At 41.7% G+C, this 25,363-nt stretch overlaps 1 protein-coding gene and 1 long non-coding RNA gene across 2 annotated transcripts in view; one reads left to right on the forward strand and one right to left on the reverse strand.

Annotated features, from left to right (window-relative positions):
• Positions 1–1,958: 1,958 nt before the first annotated feature.
• LOC122152936 lies at positions 1,959–7,996 on the forward strand. Its single transcript, XR_006164916.1, has 2 exons — positions 1,959–2,925; positions 6,932–7,996. It is a non-coding gene; the product is annotated as an uncharacterized LOC122152936 (long non-coding RNA).
• The window catches only part of DCBLD2 (discoidin, CUB and LCCL domain containing 2), a 46,419-nt gene continuing 24,856 nt past the window's right edge, over positions 3,801–25,363 (reverse strand). The window contains exons 5-15 of the mRNA XM_042788450.1: positions 25,009–25,081; positions 21,829–21,962; positions 21,107–21,147; positions 18,228–18,440; positions 16,563–16,687; positions 11,937–12,084; positions 11,392–11,562; positions 10,338–10,431; positions 9,897–9,946; positions 8,073–8,210; positions 3,801–6,986 (exon numbers count right to left, since the gene is read on the reverse strand). Coding sequence (XP_042644384.1) covers positions 6,544–6,986; positions 8,073–8,210; positions 9,897–9,946; positions 10,338–10,431; positions 11,392–11,562; positions 11,937–12,084; positions 16,563–16,687; positions 18,228–18,440; positions 21,107–21,147; positions 21,829–21,962; positions 25,009–25,081 — 1,630 coding nt within the window. The 3' untranslated portion in view covers positions 3,801–6,543. The remainder of the gene's footprint in view (positions 6,987–8,072; positions 8,211–9,896; positions 9,947–10,337; positions 10,432–11,391; positions 11,563–11,936; positions 12,085–16,562; positions 16,688–18,227; positions 18,441–21,106; positions 21,148–21,828; positions 21,963–25,008; positions 25,082–25,363) is intronic.

Genomic DNA, 25,363 nt, shown 5'->3' on the forward strand with positions numbered 1-25,363 from the left:
GCAACTTACTTGCCTTGGTACTACCGTGATTGCTGTTGGTAGCCTCCCGAAGGCTGTACAGGTAGAACTGAGTTCTAAGGTGAGATTTTTTTTTTTTCCCCTTAAGCCAAGTACTATTGTGTTTGCACACTGACAAAATAAAGCTAGCAACTTTACATGGGAAGGTGGAGGGGCTTGGCTGTGTGGGACAAAGATGTTGTTGATTTACAGTTCAAAAATATATATATCAGTATAAGTAAAATAATGTGGACTCATGACTGCTGACGCTGAGAAAACCAGCTCTGCTCTGGTGTTTACTTTCTCGGCACAGTCGGGCATTTCTGGGGAAACAAAGATCAGCTGCTTTCTAGAAAAGAATAGCTCTAATTCTCCATATACTCTAGTTTTTATTCTTTGAAGTGTTTATACTTACAGAATATTTTGTACATACTAGAGCTTGGTATCTTACATGTTAAGAATTCATGTGCTTTCACAGTCAAAATACTTCATTCACTAAACAGGAGTTTTTCCACACAAAAGCTCCTTCCACAGGCAGTTTCTCCTCCACGGGGGGAACTAATACCTGTACTGATAATCCATACAGCAGGCAACAGTGCTTCTACCAGTACAACAGCTAAAAAAAAAAAAATGCAACTTGTAGAACTGGTAAGAGAGCATGTCCCAGTGTGGGAGAGGCAGCACAGGATGAATGCTCAAAGTTACTTTTTTCCTTAATGGGAAACAAAGTAAATTATTGGTGCAAGAACTTCAGCTGTTTATTGGTAGTAGGTTTTAATGCTGCCGAGGCTTTTTGTAGGAGCAAGGGCAACCTCTTCCACCATTCCCAAGTCAGCGCGTAGCTGAGTGGAGCGGCTGTTTTAGTGCCGGTGGGTGACCAGGCAGTGAGGCCTTGTGTTCCCTGTGCCTGGAGATGCTGCAGCAGGATTCTGGCAGGTTCCAGGCACAGAAAGTGGGTTAGTACTAACTGTGCAAGTAGCAGTAAGCCACAGCAGTAGTGGGCACGCGTGCTGCTGGACATCCTGCTTTCCTGGTGAGACACTACAACGAAGTCTGACCGTTTTTCCTGACAAGAACTTTAGCTTAACTTCATTCCCAAATCCTACTTTTTGGTAATTTCTCTTAATAGTAATTACAGTGTTTAAACATGGAAGTGGTGTGGTCCACTTCAGAGGTAGGAAATGTGGCAAATCATTGGTGCCAGTAACAAGGCCGCCTTCGTTTTTTTTGATGCAGGGGAAAAAAAAAAAAATTCACACAATTACCTGAAGGTACAGTGGTACAGACCGTATCTTTGAATCTACATTTGAGAGGTTACAAAGTAAACCTGTAGAATGGCTTGAGATAGACCTATTTCTGTGACTTCTGAGGAAATATTTTAAGTAATCATCCATGCCTCTGTTTCAGCTGGTTTAGATGTGTATCAGATGTTTGAAACCTAAAGCATTGATTCCATTTCACTAATAGAATTCAACCTTTTTTTTGCCTTTGTTTCAGAAAGACTCGTGTAGTAGAATAGTCCAGTATGAAGGATCCTTCCTGAGCAGAATGGATTCTAGCACTCAGCCCATTGTTGCTAGAAGCTGGTTTTGGAGAGCTAAACTCTTGTGAAGCTACAGCATCTTCAGGAGCAAGGCAAGTGAACTGCAGGCAATTAGAAAATAACATAAGACTTTATAATAGCCTATAAATAATTTGTATGTATTGTGGCATTGTATTAGTGTGAAACCTGGCCTGTAGCCTTTCACTTTTCCCTTCAAGTGCATCCTGGCTGTTTCAGACTCTGTCTTGCACAAAGCCACATACAGAGGTAAAAAAAAAAAAAAAAAAACTAAAAGAATCACAACATTATTTAATTGAGTTTGTTTTTACATAGACTGCGATTCTATTGTAATTTGACCACGAGTTGTTTGTGCGGTCACTGTAGGGAAGTTCAGCACGCAGACAGTACGCTTAAAAGTTGTTCTAGTCTTCTGCCATTTAAATACGAATGTAGGCAGGAGTCTTTCTTCCAGTTTCAAGTGCAGTATTGTCATTACATGTGCAAAAGAAAGTGTTTCTTTTGCTTCTGCAAGGCAGCAGAGACAGCTGTTGGTCTGAACTTCTGTCTGTTCTGAGAACTGACATGCGTTTCAAGTTTTATATTCCTTTTTTAAATCAGAATTTGGTCACTGATCACGTGGTTTCATAAAAGCAGGAGTTGTGCATCTCTCAAAGTTGAGCCACAGTGTATTTGATGCCATTATCAAGAGTTGTTTTAAGACTTACCTAAGGAAAAGTTTGAACAGACAACTTCCAAGGCTAACTTTCACTGGACTATCACGTACAGTAAAATTCCGTAGTGCTAGTCTCCTCTCAGGTCAGCATTACCCATTTTAAGTGTGTGCATTTCTTTGAAGTTTTAATGCTAAGGTATCTCTGAAGTGTCTGGTAGAGTGATGGGAGTTTCTTCCAGCTTGCAACAAAACACACGTAAACTCACAATACTGGAGAAGAGAGTTTACTGCAAGCATAAGTATGTTCTGCTTTAATCAGTATAAAACAACAACAGTACAAATGTTGAGCACTTACGGATGAAGGACAAATTTCATTCATTTACAGTAAAAGCTTTACTTTTTCAGGAACTTTTCTTCCCAGAAATAATGCGCTGTTTGCGTGGTGAACAGAATACTTGGCCTTTTAACTTCAGCACTTACGTTCTTTCACTATTTCTGTACAGCATTTGTGGGAAAATAATAAAAAAACAGTAAGTCAGGAGACTTATGCACACTAAGGTGTGTAACAGTAGGGTGTTTTCTGCTCCTGAAACATTTTCAGAAATCTAGGTATGTTTTTGCTTCGTGTTTTTTTTTTTCCCTCCCCTCCATCATGCAGGACGTGGAAAACCATGAAGTGGTGACAGCCCAAGCTGAAGTTGCAGTATTTCAGGTGAGTTGTGTTTCACACAGAATGTATGTTTAGCAAAGTGCAGAGCTAGGAGCAAGTGTTCTGCCTTAGACACCTCTCCCTCCTGAGAACAGTCCCTCTAGAACACTGGTCAGCTGAAGCAGGGATGCTTGCTGGCATTCATTTTCTGAAGACAAGGCAGCTTGAAATGTCACAAGGATATTTGTTTTACAGCATAGGACTAAGCCATTTCGGATCCAATTTTAACCTTGTACTTGCAAAAGAAGTGCAATTATGATTTCCTTGTTTTAGGAACTGCAGTGCTAGAATTAAGCTGAAGAAGGGGAAAGCTTTGAAAGCAAAAGCAGCTTTTTTTTTTTTTTTTTCCCCCCAGTAATTGGAAAACAGCCATGGTCTAGTTGAGGAATAAACTAGCAGCCCCTCTCCCAGTACCAGCACAGGGGTGGTGTGCTGACTGGGGGGCGGGAGGGAGGGAGGATTGTCTCTGCATCCAAGCAATGGGTTATACTGGACCAGAGCCTGACTTTCCCCTTACGGTGGCAGAGGGCAGCTGCCTGTGCTGTGCCTTAGCCCCTCGTCTCACAGGACTCCAGAGCCAGCTTTCAGCAGGCAACTCCAGGGAAGCTCCCTCCTGGAAATACCACTTGCCCCTGCTGCAGACACCGGCTATGGGGAAAGCTCCGGGAAGTGTCACAGTCCTACTTCCACGGGGCAGGGACCAGCCTGTCCTCTGTGGGTGGCCACAACATACACCTACTGCTGGGCAAGAGTGCACTGTCACGCCTGGAGGCAGGGCCTAACTGCCCTTGTAGTATGGCAACTCATACGTAACCCCTGCATTTCCAAACTACAAATGAATTAGATGTAAGGTAGGTGTTAAATGCACACACACTGAGTAATATGTATGTACAGTTTATTTAAAATCGTTTTTAACATACATATAAAAACCCCTCACTATTTATACAGTCTAAGTTCTAGCAACATATACAAATACTGAGCAACTACAATACATGCTGAGGTAAGAACATACACTCTGGGAGAATACTCGAGCCAAACAAGATTGAAATACGCTTTATATCCATGTGTCTTCACATGTAAGAGAGACCCCTTAAATGTACCTCTGCTTGTATTGTACACAGGAAAATTCTAATCTTAAGTGTGTCATCATGCAACTTACATTTGGGAATCAATGTTTAACAGTTTGTAGCATACATTTTAAACCCAACCGTTACATACTCAAACTTATCATCATCTTAGCCCTAGCAGATACCATGTTCAAAGTTGAAAGCAGGGAGCAAAGCCTGGGACCAATTTATTTCAGAAAAGGGACCTAAAATTCTTAAAAACATTCTTAAAAACTGTTTAATTCTTATACCAGCTTAGCCTACAGTATATTCACAGTTCTACCACACCTGGCCTACAGTAAGAAGTAAATCCAAGTGTATTAATTTTACTGACTTGAACACAACCATTTATTTTTACGGTAGAATAATTTTTAAGCATAAACTGGTACTGTTTGAGAACGCAGAGATTTCTTAACTTGTCTGGAATAAGTTTGCCACATCTTGGTGCAAACAAATAACCTCCTGCCCCTTTCAAATAAAATCAGCTCAGCTAATTTCAAAGTCATAGCTGCTGCTGGGTAAGAACACTTACTTACCTGTTTAAGCAAAACTACAAAGACTGCAAACTAGCTTTATCAAGCAGAAAAAGTTGCAATAAAATCAGAAGTACAGCTATAGGCAGGAATTTCTTTTTCATGAATGGGTCTTATATACCACCCTTACCTTCACATTTAGGCTTAGACACCCAATTCTAAAAAATAAAAAAATACCGTTCTCAACGATTGAGAATGAATGATCAGGAACTTGTAGAATTGAGCTTTAAGGTAGCACAGAGTGTGCGATAACATATTCTAGATGTTGAACAGGCCACAAGTAATTTTGGATTACTGAGTTTATAGAGAGCCCCTGTGCAAACAGATTTTCAAGTTGCAAGTTTAGGATACTGTACTAGTATGAAGACATGGTGGCAGCCCTCTTGAACAGTAATTTAGTTTTGATTTGGACGTTCTCCACCTAGTTTCAGGACCCTGGGCAATAACAAGGCTGACTGGAATTGCATCACAGAAACAGCAGCCACTGAAGTCCATAAAACTGGGCTGATGTGTAGGTAGGGCGTGTTCCACGTGTATAAATTAATTCAGCATCCTCCCAACAGTGCTGTTACAATAAAAACGAAGCATTTTTATCGTGGGGTTTTTTCTACTACTTAGGTTAAAACAAAACTGTGCTTTGTTTCTAACAAGAAAAAAAAACAGCAAATATGACATCCAGATTGTTTTAATTTTGTGATTACCTAGCTGAAACTAGTCTGCATTATCCCCACTAGAAAACTGACTGCAGCGTTTTCATAGTAGAGAACACTGGGACATTCAACGGATACAAATTCCATTAAATGCTTCTGACATGGACATTCTTTGGAACAGTACTGGTTCTTTTGCAACAAGTTTTGGAATCTTTTACACTTCTATAAGAACAATCATAAGAATAGCCCTAAGGCCAAAGTTTTTCAGTTGTGCTAAAACGTACCGTATGTGCTAAATGCGTGTGTAACACAAACTGTGCACCATTATAATATCTGTGTGCTTCCTTAAGCACTCACAAAAGTATATACATATCTATCTTTGTATAAGCTTACATCTTAACACACAACAATAGATACTCTGGGGGCAGGGACACGGAGGGGGACAGGGAGAACCTTTCTGAATTCAGTCACCTCGACCACCAATGCTTCTTGCAGACTGACCATCAGGGAAGTCTGAATTCAAGGCAGACGCTATTCAGAGGAGCCTTCACTTAGTAGGGAAAAAATGTAAAAGCAGTTGTCATATAGTCTGCTTGTATGACTTGGTCTGTGCCTCCTGGAGCCCTAGGAAGGAACAGGACTGAGTGGCTTGAGGAGATGATGCAGAAAACAGATTGTACAGACAACAGATTTGAGTTTTGGAAGGCTAACAAAAATGGTGGGAACCTTCTGAGGAACACACAGCTGCTGATTCCTAATCCTGCAAACAAAAGCTGAAATAGCAGGATTTAAAATCAGAACTGTTTTATGCCATGAAGTTAATGGGATTTTTGCCATCAGTCCTGATGATACTAGTTTTTACACAGTCCAAACTTGTGCAGGCATTTTATAGGGTAAAATGAATTTTAGAAGCTGTAGTGCTTACATACAGATCTTAGAAAGTCAGGAGCTTTGTTTCTTTTCCCCCAGGAATAGTACCATTAGCAAGAAATTACCATCTTTCGTACTTTAAACTATTTCTCCCAAGTTATCATTCACATCTACGAATTACTGAAGCTAATCTTGAAGAGTTCTTCTCTCATGTCTGACAGACAATTGTACAGTAGTAATTAAAAAGGTCCATGGTTTTGCAGGAGACAAGCTGTTCATTACATACACAGCTTAAGGAAAGGCAGAATTACTGGTTTCCCAGACCTCCAATACCACATCTTTTGGTTCAACATCATCTTATTTAAGACTAACAATAGCAAAACAACGCAATTAAAAAAAATGAAACTTAGCTTTATGGAACTGGCTTTTGAAAACAAGCTGTCATTCTACCTTACTTGTGAGCTAACTTAGTTCATCCTCACTCCCAGTGGAATGGGCCACGCTCTGTGGTACCTGGTACACCAATTCGTTGGCAGCACCTGGCCCCGGCTGCCCCTTTGGTGTATCGTACAGCGCCTGTGCTGATGATGTGCTCTCTGTCCTAGATAGGAGTTTATTGTAAGTTCCAACCAGTGGAGGAGCTTGATTCCCTGCAGCTTTGAAGGTGGAGATGGAAGGAACGCCAAGAGGTGTGCTGGGGTGGGTGGACATGTCCATGATTATTGGAGTTGCATATTCTGGTCCAGTTATAGGTAGCGGTTCAGCATACGCATGGTAAACTTCTTGTATGGGGGAACTGTAAGGGTCCAAATCAGCGTAACTTGCTTCTTTTCCTTCCTCTGGTTTAAAGGTAGATCTCTGATGAAGCGTGCCGACAATCCCCACTACCAGTGGCTGAGCATACTCTGCGTTGCAAGCCCCAGCAAAACAAAATAAAACCCACACTTAATGGAATTTTTTTGTTTACAGTGGCATCACATTAAATACAACCTGTCAGTAGTGTCACAGAAATTATTACCCTAGATCAAACCAGTGGTTTGTCTCTGTCTGCCAGTGCCAATTGCTTTGGGAAAACAGTAATTTCCACCAAATAGTTAAAGCCAGTGGGATAGCCACACCATCCCAACTTCTCAGGTGTATACTTCCCTTGTGAGCTGTACTTTCCCATGCTGTAACTTTGCCTCTAAACAAAGTTTTTTGAAAAGTTCTTCCCTGCCAAATTAGAATTAAATGAAATTATCTTGCCTGGCTTCAGATAAAAAGGGGTCCTTGGGGTTGTCCTCTGAGCAGGGGGAAGCCTGCATGTGGTCAGTTGAGGTATTTGAGGTATTTTAGTTCCAAACAGAAACTGAGGTACAAAAGCTGGAGGTGAGAAACCTGGCCAGCTGGGTAACAGCAGACAGGCACCCAAAAAGAGAAAAGTAATTCTGCCTGCTGTGAAGCTGTTAATTCCTGCAGATCTCCGTCGTCCACATGTAAGCACAGAACCAAAGGCACGGTCAGTCATCTTCATCCAGTGCCTGGCTCACCAAGGAAAGGGCCTGGGCCATTACCAGTAACAACAACTCTTCTAGATCAGAAGAACGATTGATTGGGCAACCAAGTGCCACATTTCAGATTTGTGCATAAGGATAATGAGGTGAAATTATTTCAAGCACATGAAAACACAACCAAAAAGATCCTTCAGCCCTATTTGGGGTTTAAGAAGAAGTACAAGTAAAGAAACTTTCAGTTACTACATTAACTTGGGAAAGTGTCTATCCACAACGCATCAAATCAATTAATACATACTTCTATGGTAGAAGGACAGGTTTGAAAAAGCCTGCATTTCAGGAAATGCACTTCCCAAAGAACTATTAATTTTTCTGTTCCCCAGAACAAACAGGAAATAAATAAATGTAGCCAAATTCCTGAAGTTTTTGGCATGTCGTTTATATATATATATATTAAAAAAAAACCCAAACATAGCCCACAAAACCAGTAAAATGTACCTGCTGACTCTGTTTGCAGCATTGTTGGGACTTCTCTTGGTCTCAGGTGACTAATTTCACTGCTGCTGTAGCGTACAGGAGTTTCTTCATGTTCTGCTGCTTTGGTTGGGAGAAACTGCTTCATTCCTTTCCACCATCCTTCACATGGGTATAAAAAAAAAAACCCACACCCAAGACTGCATGTATACTGCATTTTAAGCTACTAAAATATTTTTACACCACAACTTCTATTTTGCAGTAGCAGGTAAACAACTCGATTATCAGTACTGCATTGACCCTAAAGTTAAGTTACAAGGTATTTTAACATTTTCTGGCAGACTGCGGATTCAGAAGTGACAACATTACTCTCATCCAGTCAACCTACCTGAGTGCTCCCCCTTCAAACACCTGCACCACTGCCGAGGTCTAGGGAACCTATCCCTGAGCATCCATTAGCAGACTGCTGCAGCTGCTCATCACACTAATAAACTCATCAAATAAAACAGAAACTACTGAAAAGTCGGCCACAATTCCAACTTGTAAATCAAATATTTACATAAAATTTTAGACAGACAATCTCTGTTGTGACCTAAGAGTACATTTAATTAAGATGGTTTCTGGCTGTTAATGTCATGTTTCTAACTCATGTTGTTGAAAAAGGTTGATCAGTTAATATTTGCAACAACCTGAATAAAGAGGATTTTAACTTCAGGGGAAATGACTGTGGTCATGAACATTTTCTGGAGAGAAGGCAGGGAGGGTTGGTTTTGTTAGCTACCCTCCATCCCTCCCCCCCTGTACCCAGAGTCATTCTAGTTTTGCTGTCCACTAACGTATTTCATTCCAGCGGTAAGAGACCATCCTGTAGGTAGAGCCCAAGCAACAGGAGATGCAAAAACCACAGAACACTGTTGAACAAGATTTGAGGTAGCCTGTGGGAGGGGACAGACAGAGGTGCCACAGAGAAGTGCAGCAACATTATTTTGATCTTGCATTTTGCCAAATTTCCTTTTCAAGCAGACCTGCATACTGAATGTATAAATTTAAGCCAACAGGAAAAAAAAAAAAAATGAGACGTGTCCACCATTGACATTTAAATACGGGATATTTTGAGTCTAACATTCTAAGACAACAATGCTGCGACCTATCAGAAACATACATGTACTAAATCAGAGTAAGGTCACTGCAGGGTTGCTGGTCTAAGGCATACTGAAAACTGCCAGGGAGCAAACACGGCTGTGGGGATCGTCAGGGCGAGGAGAGGGAAGCGCAGTGCGGCCGGCCCGCCCGCGCCCCGCTGCTGCCGCCGCACAGGCGCCTGCCGGACACTCGCCCAGAGCTGCCTGCAGGGATCGTCTCATCTCATGGGGCACAAGGCAGTGGGATGGAAAATAACGCCTAAAGGGGCTGCAAACAATCCCACATGCTTACTAGGGCAACAAGGGAGGGCAGAACCTGACACACCTTATACACAAAGATGAAAGATGTCTTCCAGGACAAAAAAAAACAGTACCAAATACATGATTACCAAATGTATAAAGACATTCCTCAAAAATTATTTTTCCCCTCACGTTGTATAATTAAGAGGTTCTATACTTTGTTTACTAAAAAAAAAGCTGAAGCTGTAAGCTCTAGCAGGAGACAAGGCATTTTCTATTTCTGAACAAAAATCCAGAGAATGAAGGAGTTAAGTCTGTCCAGAAGAGAACGTCAATGCTCACGGTGCCTCCATCAGTTAGCATTAGAGAAGCTTCTGCTACTGGGAACTGTCTGTGTTACTGCAATCTGAAATGCGCATCAAACCGAAAATGCCAAGCAGAGGATTTCATAAACCCATCTGGTTACCTGCACGATCCCAGTAAGGTAGATCATAAGCGCCCTCAGTTTTTTTCTTGCTGTGAAAAAAAAAGAAAAAGGGGGCATTTTAGCTAGTCTGCTTATCAGAAGGTGCATTAATTAACACTAAGCAACTGTCACCTTGGCTGTAACTGGCCCTCAAATTGAAAGTATAAGCACCAGTAACCTGGCTTGCCATCACCAGTCTGCTGCTACTGGAGAAACCAGTTTTCAGTAAAAGCACTTCTAATGAGAAGAGTTACAAAAAGCTGTTTTCACTGTGCTCGCTATTCAAGTGAACGTTTTCCCACAGAGCATACATTTCTGAAAAAAATTAAATCCTTCCACAAGTGTGGACCATGTAGTTCCCACAGCGACACATGCAGCATTTCATTCCCACACACCAGGCCAACATTCATTTAAAGCACTTTCAGGAATCTGTTCATTTACCGGTTTCTCCAATGCCACGCACAAACTAAGATAAGAATCAGAGTAGTGAAGACCATCACCAGCACTGGAACCAGAAGTGCTGCCAATGCCACATCTGAAAACCATTAAATTAAGTGGTGTCAGACAGAGGAGCTTCTCATAAATCACTTTTTCATTTGAAAATTACTTGGGTAAAGCACACAGTTTTCATGTACAGCGTCTACCACAGCAGACCCCGCAGCTAAGCTGCCCTCCTGGATGCTCCCACAGTGCAAATGTCAGTTAACTTCGAGCTCTTCTACATCTGTGCACAGCTGGTGTTTGTGCAAGGTTTTTCATCAAAATCAACAGGCTTCTTTTACTATAAGTAAGATTTATCTGTGAGAACAACGTATTTTACTATTAACAAGGCAAATCAAAAGAGCTCAGGAATATGCAACCGCCTAAGTTTGAACCTCCTACAAGAAGTAAATACCACAGTACCTTAACAGTTCATCACCATCAGCCTATGCTGGGTCTGCGTGTGTGACATGAGACCATCCTGTCCCCTGCCATCCAAAGGACACTTCACCAATGCCTACACCTGCAGTGATCTTCCTCCCTTTTCTGACAATTTTCTTTGACAAACAAAATAATGGTAACGGATGATGTTTTTCAAATTTCATGCCAACATGACTGCTCGATAAAAGATTAGCTATGTCAAAAGTGCTTTGTCCTGAGAAAGTATCGAATTAAATAACAAAACAGTTACACCTGATTATTTCTGAAGGGAAGTCCAAGTTGCAACTTCTCCTTCTGACAAAAGTTGTTCAGTAATTAAAAGCTGGACTCAGTTTCAGCAAGTTCTGAAAGATGGAACTTAATATGACTTGGAAGATTGGTTTTGTTTCTGCATGCCGTACACAATAGTACATTTTTATCACGTGTATATTTAATAACTGGTAAATATTAAAATATTGATAATTTGCTATGAATATGTTAAGTGTAGAGAAAACTGAAATTCAGAAACACACTTGATACATGCCAAAGTACCGTAAGGAGTTCCCAAACACTTCTACTGCGGAACTGTGGCTACCTTTGGTTACACTTGGAGTCACCGTGGTGTTTTTTATTTCGGGCGTGAAAGTTGTTTTATCTGTCTGCAACGAAGCCTTCACTGAATGGATGAAGTCATCGCTGAAGTCACCATTCTTGTCGTCATTCTTGTTCTGAGGCGGTGGTGGCGTGGTGATTTTAGGAGCACGGCCTTTAGAAGAAAGAATTCATAAAAAAGGTTTTTTGAAACGCTAGTTTTCTACATTTCCTTTTCAGATGAAAGCTGAAACAGTTTTCTCTAAAGCTTTTGTTCATGTTATATAATGAGGAAAAAAACCCCATGAATCAATAACATGCAAAGTGAGTGACTAGCATCTTTCAAACACTTGTTTTCGAAATTACCTTGTTTACACCTAAACTAGGTATTTTCCAGGTTAAGTGTAGTAACTTCAGAAGTATCAGTTACAGAAGGATTATGCAGCTAAGGAGGACTTTTTTCTCATTGAACATATACCCACAATGTAATCTTTGCCAAATTATTTCACTGCTTGTCTCGCACAGGTGAAAGGTTTTCAGTTGCCTTACCTATACTAAACTGACATCCTAGCAATTCTACTTTCATTGCAATTTTCTGGTGCCATTTTAAGGGGTTAATCCTAAAAAAGCGTGCAATAATAGGTGGAATGAAATTATTGCGAACTTCCTGGTACAATTCAGTGTTCCCTTGAAATATCTAGAAAAGAAAAGAAAAAAAAAAAAAAAAAAAGGAGACAAATATTACGTTACACAAATGCAAAAATGCAATAGCAACTAAGTAACTAAAGCCAATTCTGATGTTTTATTTAGGAAAATTAAGCAGTGCAGAATCCTGAATTCAACCCAGCACGGTGCTGCTGCCTGCAAACCTCCACTCACTCAGCCCTAATTAAATAAGTAACTAAATAAAATAAAGAGGGGGGTGGGGGTGGCGAAGGGGGAGGGTACGTGTATGCACACAACTACTTACTTCAGCATAAAGGTGTCACGTAATGCTCTACCCATGCTCCCCGGGCAATGCCTGCCATTAAAGACGTCTCCCGCGTTTATAGCACTGAGTAAGTCTACCTCGGTATTTTTGGTATTTTGCCCTTACTCTCCACATATACAGCAAGCAGTTTTGACAGTGTCAAAGCAGGAATTAAGCGGTGCCTTCGCACAGCCTCACAGTTTAAGCACCGTCTGCGCCGTGACGGGGCAGGGCGTTTATGAGAAAGCAGGAAGAGACACGGGCAAGTACGGAACCGCACTGCCCCCGGGTGCTGCTGCCTGCAGAAGGGGAGGACGCGGGTCCAGACCGTGCACGCTCGCTCCCGGCGGTCCCGCACGGAGCCACGCGGTTTGGGAAGAGAAGGGCGCAGACTTGGCCTGAAGGGTGAGCTCAGGCTGCTCCTGCGCTGCTGCTCCTCACACGCAGAGAGCCCCTCCACACGTGACAGCACGGAACGGGATCGCCTGGTGGCAATTTAAAACCAGAAAGCTGACAGTCCCTGCGTGACACAGGGTAAGCACCCTGACAAACCTACAGCCAACTGCAGGTTTTCCACCGAGCTGCTGAAAATGATACGGAAACCGGGCCCCGTACTCCAACCCAGCAAGCTGTCCCAGCACCTTCCGTGGGAGGACTGGTTTGGTATCACGTCTTCAGGCAGGAAGGGAACCGCCTCTCCATGCCAGTGCACAGTTGGGCTTTGGCTCTGCAGGTGCAGCTCCTGGGTGCTACTGCAGCACGTGTCCCCACAGAGGTGGCAGTCAGTGAGTAAAGCATTTGTTTTTAAAGCACCGATACAGATAATGCAAATCATGCTGGACGTAGTGCAGAACAGAATTATGGCAACTCGCCTGAAAAGTAAATATTACAGTAAGTTTTCTGCTCACTTACACCTGTTGGTAAACAATAAAGCACCTTGCCACTCGGAAGGACGAGCACTGTGTTGTGTAACAGCTGATGTGCCTGCGTAAAATGGAGCAGCCAGGAGTTTTTAGCACACTTCTGATCAGTGCAGATCACAGTGTTTCAACCTTGATAAACAAGATAGAGGGTTTTGTATTGCACTCCTGTGTTTAAATTTTCATAACAAAATGACTAGAATATCCCTACAGGTTTGAAAGAAAACAATTATTCCAGGAAACTATCCATTCAAAAGCCCCAAGCTACCCCAAGGACCTCGAGGGACTCAAGCCTGAGCTCCCTGACACAACGTGTCTCCACTCTCAGAAGACACACAAGCCCCATTGCTGTTACTTACGCATAAAGATTTTGGTTTGTCCTTCCATAGACATTAATTGTCTTCATGTTTGAAAGCACTGACTGATCAAATGCACGTAAGTCAGTTCAGTTAGGCACAGAAAAAGAAATCACTTGGTAATTTCAGTGCAATACTTCACATCTGAGTGTATTGGGTTTTCCACATCTCAAATTAGTAACCAGCATCTTCGTTTTTATGTACCCACGTAACATGAGCAAACTAACTGCAAACCCATTCATGGTACTAAAAATCTAGGTAGGCAAACAAGGTATTTGCCTTGAAAATGCACAGTCTCTGTTCTTCCCCAGCTTACTGCAGCTTTACAAGCACATGGTGCTTGGTGGTATTTGTCCTGCTCTGAATTTAGGCTTATTGTTCTTAAGTACACTTACTAGCACTGACCAAAGACAGATTAAATGTGGGGGCAAGTCTACGGTGTTATTTTGGAAATAATAACACAAAGCAGTCACAATTTGTGTGTCTGCAGAAGCCCGGGTTCCAGTAACTAGGGCAGGTTGCTTTTTTGTTTGGTTTTTTTTTTTGTTTGTTTGGTTGGTTGGTTTTTTTTTTGTTTTGTTTTGTTTTTGTTTGTTTGTTTTTGTTGTTGTTTTGTTTTGTTTTTTTAAAGGTGACAGACTCGTAGCTACAGATCTCACCAGAGATTTATTTGTTTTGGTAAAGATGCAAATGAAAAGCAAAATCCAGAGGTGCCTGGCTGAGGGGATGCGCCCAGCCCAAACTGCTGTACTGCACCCTGTGCCGAGCCAGCACCCACTGCTAACGGCGGCGGGGGCTGCCTCTGGCGACCCCAGCTACAAACGCAGCGGTCACAGATGAGGAGATGGATGCCCAACACTGCAAGTCAGTGTCACTTCAGGCTTCTGAGCAGCAAAGGCAACACGCATCATTAATGCTGACTGTTATTATCTTCAAGAAAGATTAACAGTAAAGTAGTTCTTTACTCCAGGCTTTTACTAGTCAAGTATTACGATAGTAACTTAACTTTACCTGCAGCTCAGTACTTTTTGTTCATTTAATCTTCTGCACAAAATAAAATGCTTCTGAGCTTAATACAAAGCAAGCTTTTTGATAAGAAACCACTTTCAGATTCCTTTTATTATCAAACTCTTTCCATTTGTTTCAGTGCTGTCAAACAAAACTTTTCCAACACTGCAACTTTGATTTGTCATTTTTCCCCAATCTGAGCATCTTATTCTTTTCTCATATACAAAAATTTTAAGGAAAACTTTTAATGAGTACTGACAAATCTTTAGAGGCTATTTGCAAAAATGACTGCTCCTTCAAAAAGCTTCTAGTCTCCTGAACAATGTTAGGAATTTGAAACATCTTTCCAAAAAAAAAAAAAAAAAAAAATGGGGAACAGCATCTCCGGGTTGGTCTGGTGAGCAATTATGCAAGGCTCAGAGGGAGAAGCCTGCATGTATATGCATCCGAAAGGAAAGCTGCATCAAGTGAGATGATGTCAGACAGAGGAGAAATCTGCTGGTTTGAAGCCTAAAAGATCAACCATACTGAACCCTTTTTCCTGCCATTTAACTCCAGCTGGCACCTCCTGGATACATGTGGTTCTTCATGCACTGTACCTAATGATACAAAGAGTGCAAAAAAATATCTGTTGCCTGAAATTTCAAGCTCCACAATTTCATTTCATGAACTTGCAAGAAAAACAATATGCTCAAATTAAAAGGCATCAGCTGCAAAGGTTTTCTGAGAAAGTAATCAAACTAAACATGAAGCCTACATCTAGGCAGCTCACTAGCTGAGATTTTATTTTTTGGCCAGAAGATGGCACTGAAAAACCAGAAAAAGATGCCGGGTTGGTTGGGGTTTTTTTCACCTTGAAGACTTGGTACTAACAGTCTGTCAGCTCACGTGCGGGTTCAAGATAGACCAGCCCTGACAGTAATATCTCCTCCTTTCAGAAAAGTTTCATACTGTGATTATGTTCAGTCTTCAAAAACCTCTTAATTTAACAAACAAAATACTTCAACCTTTCACGTCATCAACAACATGCTACAAACTACCTTGAAACGTTCTTAACCCACAGTAAACGGAAACCAACCAAGTACAGCAAAAGCGTTACCATCCTTAAGGCCCATTTCTAAAAAGTTATTCGGTTACTGGTTACTATTACATATATGCAATACCCCAGGCCTATGGATGTAAGGTAAATTACATCCAAGAATTTAAAGAAAAAAAACAGGAAATTCTAGTTTCAGTCAGGTTACCAAGAATCCTCTCATTTGTTCAAGAAAATCTGATCTGAACTACTAGGAAGACCACGTAGGACATAAATCTTCTCATTCTTACTGTCTATTAAGTAGTGCAAACACAGGGAAAATAAATTATCTTGCCACTAACATCAGGTGATTTTTCTGTGTGGCAAAGCATTTGCATTCTTAACAAACCATTTCATTTTTCAAGAAAACCCCCCTCTGCAAGGGCTCTTCCACTATATAAGAAACTTACCAGTATTTTGTCAAAAGTAAGATTGACAGAAACATTATAAAATATGGAAAATTATACAACCCCTCACATTTACTCTGTAGCCACAAGAAGATAAGAAAGTAAACCTCAATTTTGAAACATACAACCTATTTTTAGAGAGATGTGATTATTCTTCATGGGACACAGTTCCGCACAGCCTATCACTGGCAACAGAAGTTTCTTGTATAGAATATCCCCACCCCCAGATAGTAATCAAAATAATCTCTGAATTTCAGAACTGTTCAAATCCTTACATACTGAATATTTTCGCGTTTTCTTCTGCATAGATGCTGTGCATAATTCAAAATTACACTGCAAAGTGAAGTTATTTAATCCTTCCTCACTGTACCAAAATTAGTTGTATTTACAACTCTGGAACCTTCACAGAACATACCTACCAAGTCTGTGGTGTTTTTACCTTATCTTTATCCGCACCAGGTTCTCTGTATACTGTCCATTTCTGTGCATCATCACTGTATAAAATTCTGTAGGCTGACACGTAATAGTAGTACTCTGCTAAGGTTGATCCAGTAGTTATAATACCTGTGAAAATGAAGGTGTCCAGTTAGAGAAAAGAATCAGCACCAGTTTGTAAAAATTATTAGATCAGGTTTTGAACCCAGAGTTACATAGTTGGAGTTACATTTTGAAAAGCTTATCCGAGGTGCCAGGCTCTGAAACTTCGACACTGACTGAAACTTAATAACCATTTTACCTACGTTGCTATTTTAATTCTCATGATTATAACCCTGCTCAGCACTTCTCCCCCCTGTTTCTTGGTGGGAACAGCCTGTTCATCTGACCACGGCCCAGTCCTGCCTCCAGGTGCCCAGACAGCACCCCTGCCCCCCACTTCTGTACTGCCCCCCCAAAAGCAGAGCTGGCAGAACTGCCGCCTCCTCCAGCTGACACTTCAGTGCTGCACGACGGCTCACACGGGAAAGCTGTTTTGTAAAAGCTTATTAGCACAGGAATTAGAGGAGTAACGTAAAATCCAAATAGTCCCCGGGGAGGTAATAAAAAAGGCTGCTGGTAAACCCGAGCTGCTTAATGACAGGAAGCCGAGCTGCTGACAGCAGGGTACGCAGCCGAGTTGAGACCAGCTCACGCATTTAAGAAAGAGACAGACCCAAACCGATCAAAGGAAGATGTTTGACAATAGTCTTAAAGCCCAGGACTCTACGAAGCACTCTACCTAAAGTCACTTTATTTTTTTATTTTAGTCAGGTTGCAAACATGCCCATTAACAACAGCGAATCACCTCTGAACAACGACCTCAAAAGAGAAAACAAATGTCAGCGCAGACGATGCAACGGCCGCACTGCCACTGCTTAAGACGACCACCGGGGTTAACCCCACAACGCAGGTGCCTCGGGGCTCCGCTGCTCGGCAGGGCCGTGCTGCGATCCACAGGGGCAGGTAACCGCCAGCCCGCTCGCTCAACTCCCGAACGTGAAGCAAACCACCCGGAGGGAGCGAACGGGGCAACGGCACCTCCCGCGGTCTCTCCGCGTAAACACAGCTACTAAAACCATGGCGGCTGGTCCATCACACCCCTGTGCAGGAGCAGAGCCCGAGCCCGGCCCTGGCTGCGCCAGCCGGCACTGCGCGGTCCCGCTGCCGAGGGGCCCGAGTTCCCCTGCAGCCCGGGAGGCGACTCCGTCGGCCGCTTATCCCACGCTGAACTGCGGCCGCTCCTGCCTCCGCTGCCGGATTCACCGCAGCCTCGACAGGCAGGAGGGAAAACCCAGAAACCTGAGATCGGAGGTACCAGCGACTGAGCTGCCTGGATAGGGATCTGCACCTCCGAAGGGGCAAGCGGCAGGAAAAAGGAAGCACCGAGGATCCAATAAAACCACAGGAAACACTTCAACAAATTCTGATGGAAAAGGTGCTTCCTACTATGAAACTCCACCTGTCCACCTCCAGGCTCCTCAGTGTATTAGCTAGGACATGGAACTAACTTTGCTGTAATGGTAATTAAATGTCACCTGGCCTTTATCTAAGACCAAGCACAAGAAAAAAGGATGTCGGTAACCAAACTTTTTGAATGCTGCTTAAAAGGTACAACAGATTCACCTACCTGTTATTTTCTTTTCTTTATTCAAGTCAATCTGCAACCACTGATGTTCATCGCTAATAAAAGCAGCCCAAGGAAGACCAACCCTTTTTAGTCTGGCATTTTCAGGTTTCCAAATGTTCACTTGTCCTGTGTGGTGAGACCACTCAACAGATGATGCCGTGATCTGGGAATCAGGGATTACCCCAGATTCCATCCCCAGTGTCCCATAGCAACCTGAGTAACACAAAAAGTGAGGATTCAAAATGAAAATTGAAGTTACACATCATTTTACCTGCTTGAAGTTTAAGACTTTACATGCAAATATTAAACTGCCGTCTAAATTTTTTCCATAACAGCACTACCAACAAAATACACTGTCTTCTGCTTTCTATCGGTGATGCCGGAACCAAGCTTGTGGTCATGAGTATTCCATGATTTATGCCTGCTCAAGAGTAATGTGGATATTCTCTCAATCACCACCCACACAGAGCACCGATTGAGAAGCTTTGGGGGGGCTGTCATGGTTTAAGGGTATGTGTAGTCGATGCAGCAATGAGAAACAGACTGCTTGATCATTCGTTCCTTTTTTATGTCTATGTAACTTCTTATTTTTCAAACCCACCTCAGTATTGCAATGTTAATTCAGACAATACACCAAAGCATGTAGGAAGCCATATCATTATCCTGGCCTTGAGCTCAAACACATCCTTGAAATTGGTTGTATTTTTTTGTCACCATTCTGACTAAAAGTTTCTTCCCATGTCGCTTTCTGCTGATGGCTAAAAAGCACCTTCCTAAAATCCTGGCTAAATTTCCTTGTGTCTAGTTGATGTCCATTTGCTCTTTGCTAAAATCTTGTTCTGTAGTGCCAACAGCTTTCCCCTCTCACATGTGTATTCCCCAGACCTAGCAGCAGAGAGCAATCTTTGCCAGCCTGGCCGACCCAGCCTGGGGGTTTCCCTTTTGCTGGGAGCTCCCTCTCTCCCCGCAGGTGCCCCGCAGCCCTCCTCTGTGCCAGGGCAGGGCATTCATCCCTCAGGAGGGGCACAGGCAGCAGAGCCCACACGTGACGGGATCCCAGACAAGGCCTTGCCAATGTCTTGTGCCCTGGCATTAATAGTTCATTTTCTCGACGGGACGTACTTTACCCTGCTACAGCACAGGATCACATTAACACTTCACTAACCCAATCCGTTCCCTCATCTGGCATTTCCATCAACGTGGTGCCAGTTTGAAGCAGAAATGCCTCAGTCTCTACATACCTGAACTTACCTTTTCGCTCTGGGATTCTTCAATTAATTTCTATTACTCAAGTCTCAAAGTCAGCCAGGTCTTCCTGTACAAATAGTTTCACCTTCCTCTGCACTGACCACACCTGTAGCATTAATAACACACTCCTCTGCTTTGTACCAAGTCATGAAACCAACTATTACGGAAGACCCACCACACCAGTAGCTTCACCACAGTCTGATAAACCTCATCTGAGCATACACTGGAGTCCTCTTCTTCCTTCAGCTAGCTCCTAGGCCACAGACATATTAATCTAGACCTGCATCTTGTCTCTGGTTTATTCAGTGATTTCTCAAATGTGTCACTGAAATTCAGATAGTCTAGATCACCATTTTGTCCTCCCTCTTCATATTTCCAGGCCATTTAATCACTTTCATATACACTATCAGATCCCATTTTGAAAGATAAAAACCCCCAACAAACCCTGCCTCAATCACTGTGTTTAATATTCTCCACACATAAGGTCATCAGACATGCAATTCCTTCTTCCAGGTCTTGCAGAGATCTGGGAGAGAAATTATTTGAATATTATGTGAATTATATTTTCTGATTTTTGCTTGTTTGTATATATTTCCATCTCCAAACACTCCTGCCCATCAGATTCTTGCCTTTATATCCCCGTTCATCATCACTTTTATTTATCTATCTTAGGAAAAGTATTTGTTTACTTTTGACGAGTATGTGTATGATTTCCCCCCTTTTTTGATGTTGTTGTTGTTAACTTTATCCTTACAGGAAACAAACATAATGCTTTTGTTAGGATTTTTTTTAATATTGCTATTGAAATAGTTAGACTAAGGAAAGGCCACTGTCTTCACAGTACTTCCAACAACCATTCAAAGATGGCATTTAAAGTGACTTACAGAAAAGCTAGCTTCCATTTAGACAACTACAGCTAATTTATTTGAAAAACGGGTAACTGATAGAAAGTAAAAACATGCAAAGCAGTAAAGCTTTAAACAGGGGCAACACTTGTTATACCAGTCAGCAACCTGGTGCACATTGATGCAACAAAACACTGCAGCCAAGAAGGAACACAACTTACAAACAGAGCAAGGCCCCAGAGATGCCCTTCAGAGCTAGAGACACAAGTGATTTATCACACAGCATTCAGCTGCAAGAACGTGGGAGAAAAAAAGTACAAGGTGGTAGAGAAATCTGAGGAATCATTTGGGGATTTCTGCTGGCTTTCTTAGTGAGCAAGAAGGGGACTGAGAGGAATAAACCTGGAAAAAAACCTAGAATGCACAACTGTTACAAATAAAGAGCAACTCTTGAGCGCCCAGCCCTGCTTTAGCAGTGTGCCTGAAGTACGAGAGTCAAGTCACTCTAAACCAGACTATAATAGAGCAACAGAACCTGAAAGAATCTTTTGGCAGATAAGCAAGGCTTACTTTATACATCACTGTATCTATAAATGTTGTTATGATTAGTCATCAAAATGAGACAGTAAAACAAATTTAAAAATATACATTATTGAGGAACGCAGTAAAAAAAAAAAAGTCTCACTAGCTACAACAAAAATTCAGAAATAAAATAGCTGCACGCTTGTTTCTACTCACAAAATTTGTATGGAAGTATCAACATGTAATACATGTGATAATGCTTACCTCTTGTCTTAAATGTGAAGAGACTTGCAGATAACTGTTCCCTGAAGAGAACAAAAGATGATGGTTTTTGAGGTAGTCAGTGAAGAAAATTGAAACAAACTGTCTTCACTTTATTATTCTTGTCTGACTGCTTGCCACTGAAACCTGTGCACATACGCCTGAACAAGCACTTCACGACTAAAGTAATGCTTCCTGTCACCAAGTTGCAACGCTTTCGGTGCAAACACCTTTTAAACTCAAATCTAGTCCAGACATGACGAGTTAAAGGCTTTCAAAGCAACATCTGCCCAGCAAAATGCAGACCTTCATTAAAATGCTTCCCTTTTAAATTAAGCTAATCATAACAAGAATCAAATCTCCTCTGATAGCTTTCATTCCCAGGACTTCTGAGATAAAAGGACAGGTTACAGTCATTTCCCTGAAACTAAAAAGTTGCCGTTAAATTATTATTCTTCCACAGACCATTAGGAATTTATGGTCATGCCGCTCATTTCAGAAGATAAAACCTCCTAGCAAAATTTGGAAAGTTAATCTTTATGGTCTAGAGGTTAAAAACATGCTGTAAAACAATCACACCGTAGCAAATGTGCATTGTGAGAACCTTACGGAAGAGAACCTGTCCATGGAACACGTGCCTCCCACTACCTGCAATTAATCTCACGATGAGACACTACCAAGATCTAGGATGCTAAAGGGAAGAACAACACGGGAAGTACACTTACGCTTTTGAGGTGACGTTGTTAGCCAGGGAGCCTTCATAGCGCGGAATGCCCTTGCTGATTACAACGTTAATTTGGCCACCCAGAGCATTTGACACAACACCTGCGTGAACACCAGCCATACAAAGCGATGATGACTTGAAGAGGGGAGAAAAAGAAAAATTTAATACTACATTGTAAATAAACTCAATACTATACCATGTATTGCAAATGCTACATTGTCCAGTTATAGTCTTTGTTGTTACATTAAGATACTGTTCTCATTTAACTGTTCTCTCTGTTATTTAGAAACCATTAGTCTTTGGTTTATTATGGAATTTATGAAAACACAAAAAGAGGGTCCTACATTTTACTGCGTCCTCACCCAGATGTATTTGGAATGGTAACTTGTCATTAAACAAGCTCAAACAAACAGCAAGGTGAATCAGTCTGAAAAAGCCAGACAGTCAGACTTTCAGCCTACAATAAATCTGTTATGTTAGACAACAGAAATTGAATACGTAAGTACATAGGAAACCTTTTAACAGAAAGCACACTGAAAATATGTTTATTAATTTTCTCACAATTAAGGAGTGATGCACTGCAGATTTTGTAGGGTTTAGCCGACGGGTTGCATTTTTTAACACACAGTTAAAAATGGTTTTACCATCCAGCGCTCTGATCCATATCAGCCCACAGTAGTATGCAAACACAATTAATTCTAAAGAAGCCGACTACCTAGGTGCTACGGGTCCGTGGAGATCAGGTACACAGGAAGGTTTCGCAGCACAACCTGTTCTCTCCTCCCCTCCCTGGGTGACTGTTAGCCCGGATCCACTGACCGATGTCGCAGTGACGCTCCCGCCCCCGGGCTCGCACGCTGGCTGTGCCGCAGAGGCCGTGCCCTTCGCGCACAGCACTGAGCGAGCAGAGCAAACCCGGCCCAGGAGACCTTCTCCAGCTGGGAAGCAAATGCTTTCAGGCCAAAGGGGCTTGACCACGGAACATCCTAGTGCTCAGGAGCACAGAGACGGTCCAGTTCCATGCACCAAGGTCTCTGGAGGATTACTGGCTACTCACAGTGCAAGGGCATAGGCGGAGCTATTCGCAGGCGCTCCTGCGGTGCAGCACCGCGGTATGCACAGACCTGTTGAAATTCTGCAGCCCCTTGCTCCCATCCAATAGACTGGGATCAACCTGGATTTTAGAAGATCGAGTGGGCCCAAGCTGTCTGTGAAGGACCACCGGGTTATGCTCCAGCGTATCTTCCAGAAACCGCATTTAGCTTGTTATTACTGGTGTGGTATCCCGGCGTGGACTTGCTCGAGTTGATAAAAAACAGATGACTGCAGATTTTTATTTACTGTTAATAGCTGCTCCCCTCAAATGAAGTCCATAGCAAGCTGTTGCTACTAAACACACTTGCTGCACTTCTCTGCCAACCAGTCCACTGGGTGCTATAGAGCCTCACCACAATTCTTTAAGAAGGAATCAGCAGGTCCTTTCCAGAGGAGGAAGGCTTCATGGATGATTTTAGTTCTTGCATTACTTTAAAAATGGAACAACCTTCTCTATCGTGGCTTCTTTAGAAATAACTGACTGGTGCAGCAGGCCAAGATGCCCCTGTATCTCAAAGTTGGTGGCCAAAAAACCTGCTCACCTCTAAACATAATTCTCAGCTTATTCACACATAAAAACCTCTAACCCTATTCCCCACACCCCAAATATCTCAAAAGCTTTCTAAATAAATGTAATTACGTCTCACTCATGCACGCAGTTTCCCTTTTCTTTCCTACTTTCCCTTGAAAGTAAGAGCATGGGATTCTGCAGCAGATGCAGTGCTCTCCTCCCTGCTCATCAGAAGACGTCAGTAATGAGCACTCCAAATCTTCAAGGACTGTGGACATTAGGATCACACACAGAAGAATCAAGATTTTGGGTATTTTTTAAAGCAGCGAGCAGCTGATGATAATGTGAAAGAGATGCATGAGAAATCTCTACCTGAATCTTTGTCTAAAGTGCTGGACAATTTGATTTCTTCCCACACCACTTGACATCTGGGAAATTTTCCACCTTTTTATTCAGAGCAATAGAGTATACAAAAAGAAAGTCACAGGGCATTTATTTTCCAAAGTTTCCTTTTCTCCTCCATAGAAAACAGTTTTTCAACTTTCTGGAAAAAAAAACCTCCCAACAACTAGAACTCCTACAGATGCTGCAAATATATTAGGCAGAGAATCAACTTCATTTTGTTACTAGCTACAAAAATTACCTCGTAGCCACTTAGTGAGGACTCACTGTGGACCAGAACATATTACACAGTTACACCGTGATGAATTTTTTACACATGGGTAATTATTTAAGCAGGTAGCCTAGGATTTACAGATATTTGAGAAAAGAAAATCAGAGGCACATTTCAGGTTAATATTTAATACTAAAATCTTACTAATATTTAAAAATTGTCTCTCCTCTGTGCTAGATCTAATGGCTTATTAAAAGAGTATTTTAAGATAAACAAAGAGATGTAATGTAATTTTTTACTAGATTGCTAGCAAAATTATAATCACTTAAAAAAAACCAAAGCAAACACCTTCCAGTTCTATGGCAGGTATGCTAAATCAGTTGCAAAACCTTACACCAGAAAAACAGGGTCTAGGTTGTTGTAGTATTCTAAGTAAACAGTATATTATTAAAGGTTTTTATTTCCAGTTTGTAGAACTATTACTGTTACAGGATTAACTCCGTTTTGCAAATGGTTTTAGAGCTGCTGAGCATAAACAGTATTTCATCTCCCACGTTGTAATAAAAAATGCAGATAAGCACTCAGACCCTCTGTTTTGAAAGGCATTGCAGTGCCAAAAACAAGAGAATCATTACAAGAACAGGTTCTCTCTTTATAAATCTGAATTTCCCAACCTGAGAAAGCCAACAAAAACAAAACAGGAAGTAGAAAATAGTATTTTGATTGATCCACCCTTCTCAGCAGGCCTCTACTGCACTACTTCACTTCTTGGAGATGGCAACATCTGAAGCACCAGTGATTTAGCAGCTGTGCAGAACAGACGAGGACCATGTTATTCACTTTAGCAGGTATAAATTCCAGAACCCAGGCAGTAGAACTAATGTGAACAACTATAATTCACCTGTAATTATACATCGAGTCTTTTACCAAAATTCAGGTGAACCCACAGTATCTTTACTTACGTCTCTGTATCCGTGGGGAATAGTGCCTGAAATATCAGCAAAAGGAATCACACATCCAGCTGGACAATACTTACTGGAAGAGAACAAAATACCAGGTCAAGATATGCATGCAACTACAACCCTGAAAATGTCACTATGTTTTTGATTTACAATACACCGTTATCATTCATATGTCACTATTTAAGGATACATATCCTAACTGAAGACGTATCAAATCAGACAAAAAAAATACTCAGGAAGTACACAACAGGAAGAGAGACATTTGAAAAAGTTTAAAAAAAAAAGTCTCAGCTGAAAGTACAGTTCCAGACTCAACACACTAAATTAATAAAGCCAACATTTTATATTATAAATA

The sequence above is a fragment of the Tyto alba genome, unplaced genomic scaffold (genome assembly GCF_018691265.1).
Source record: "Tyto alba isolate M040663 unplaced genomic scaffold, T.alba_DEE_v4.0 Super-Scaffold_14, whole genome shotgun sequence".
Taxonomy (NCBI): domain Eukaryota; kingdom Metazoa; phylum Chordata; class Aves; order Strigiformes; family Tytonidae; genus Tyto; species Tyto alba.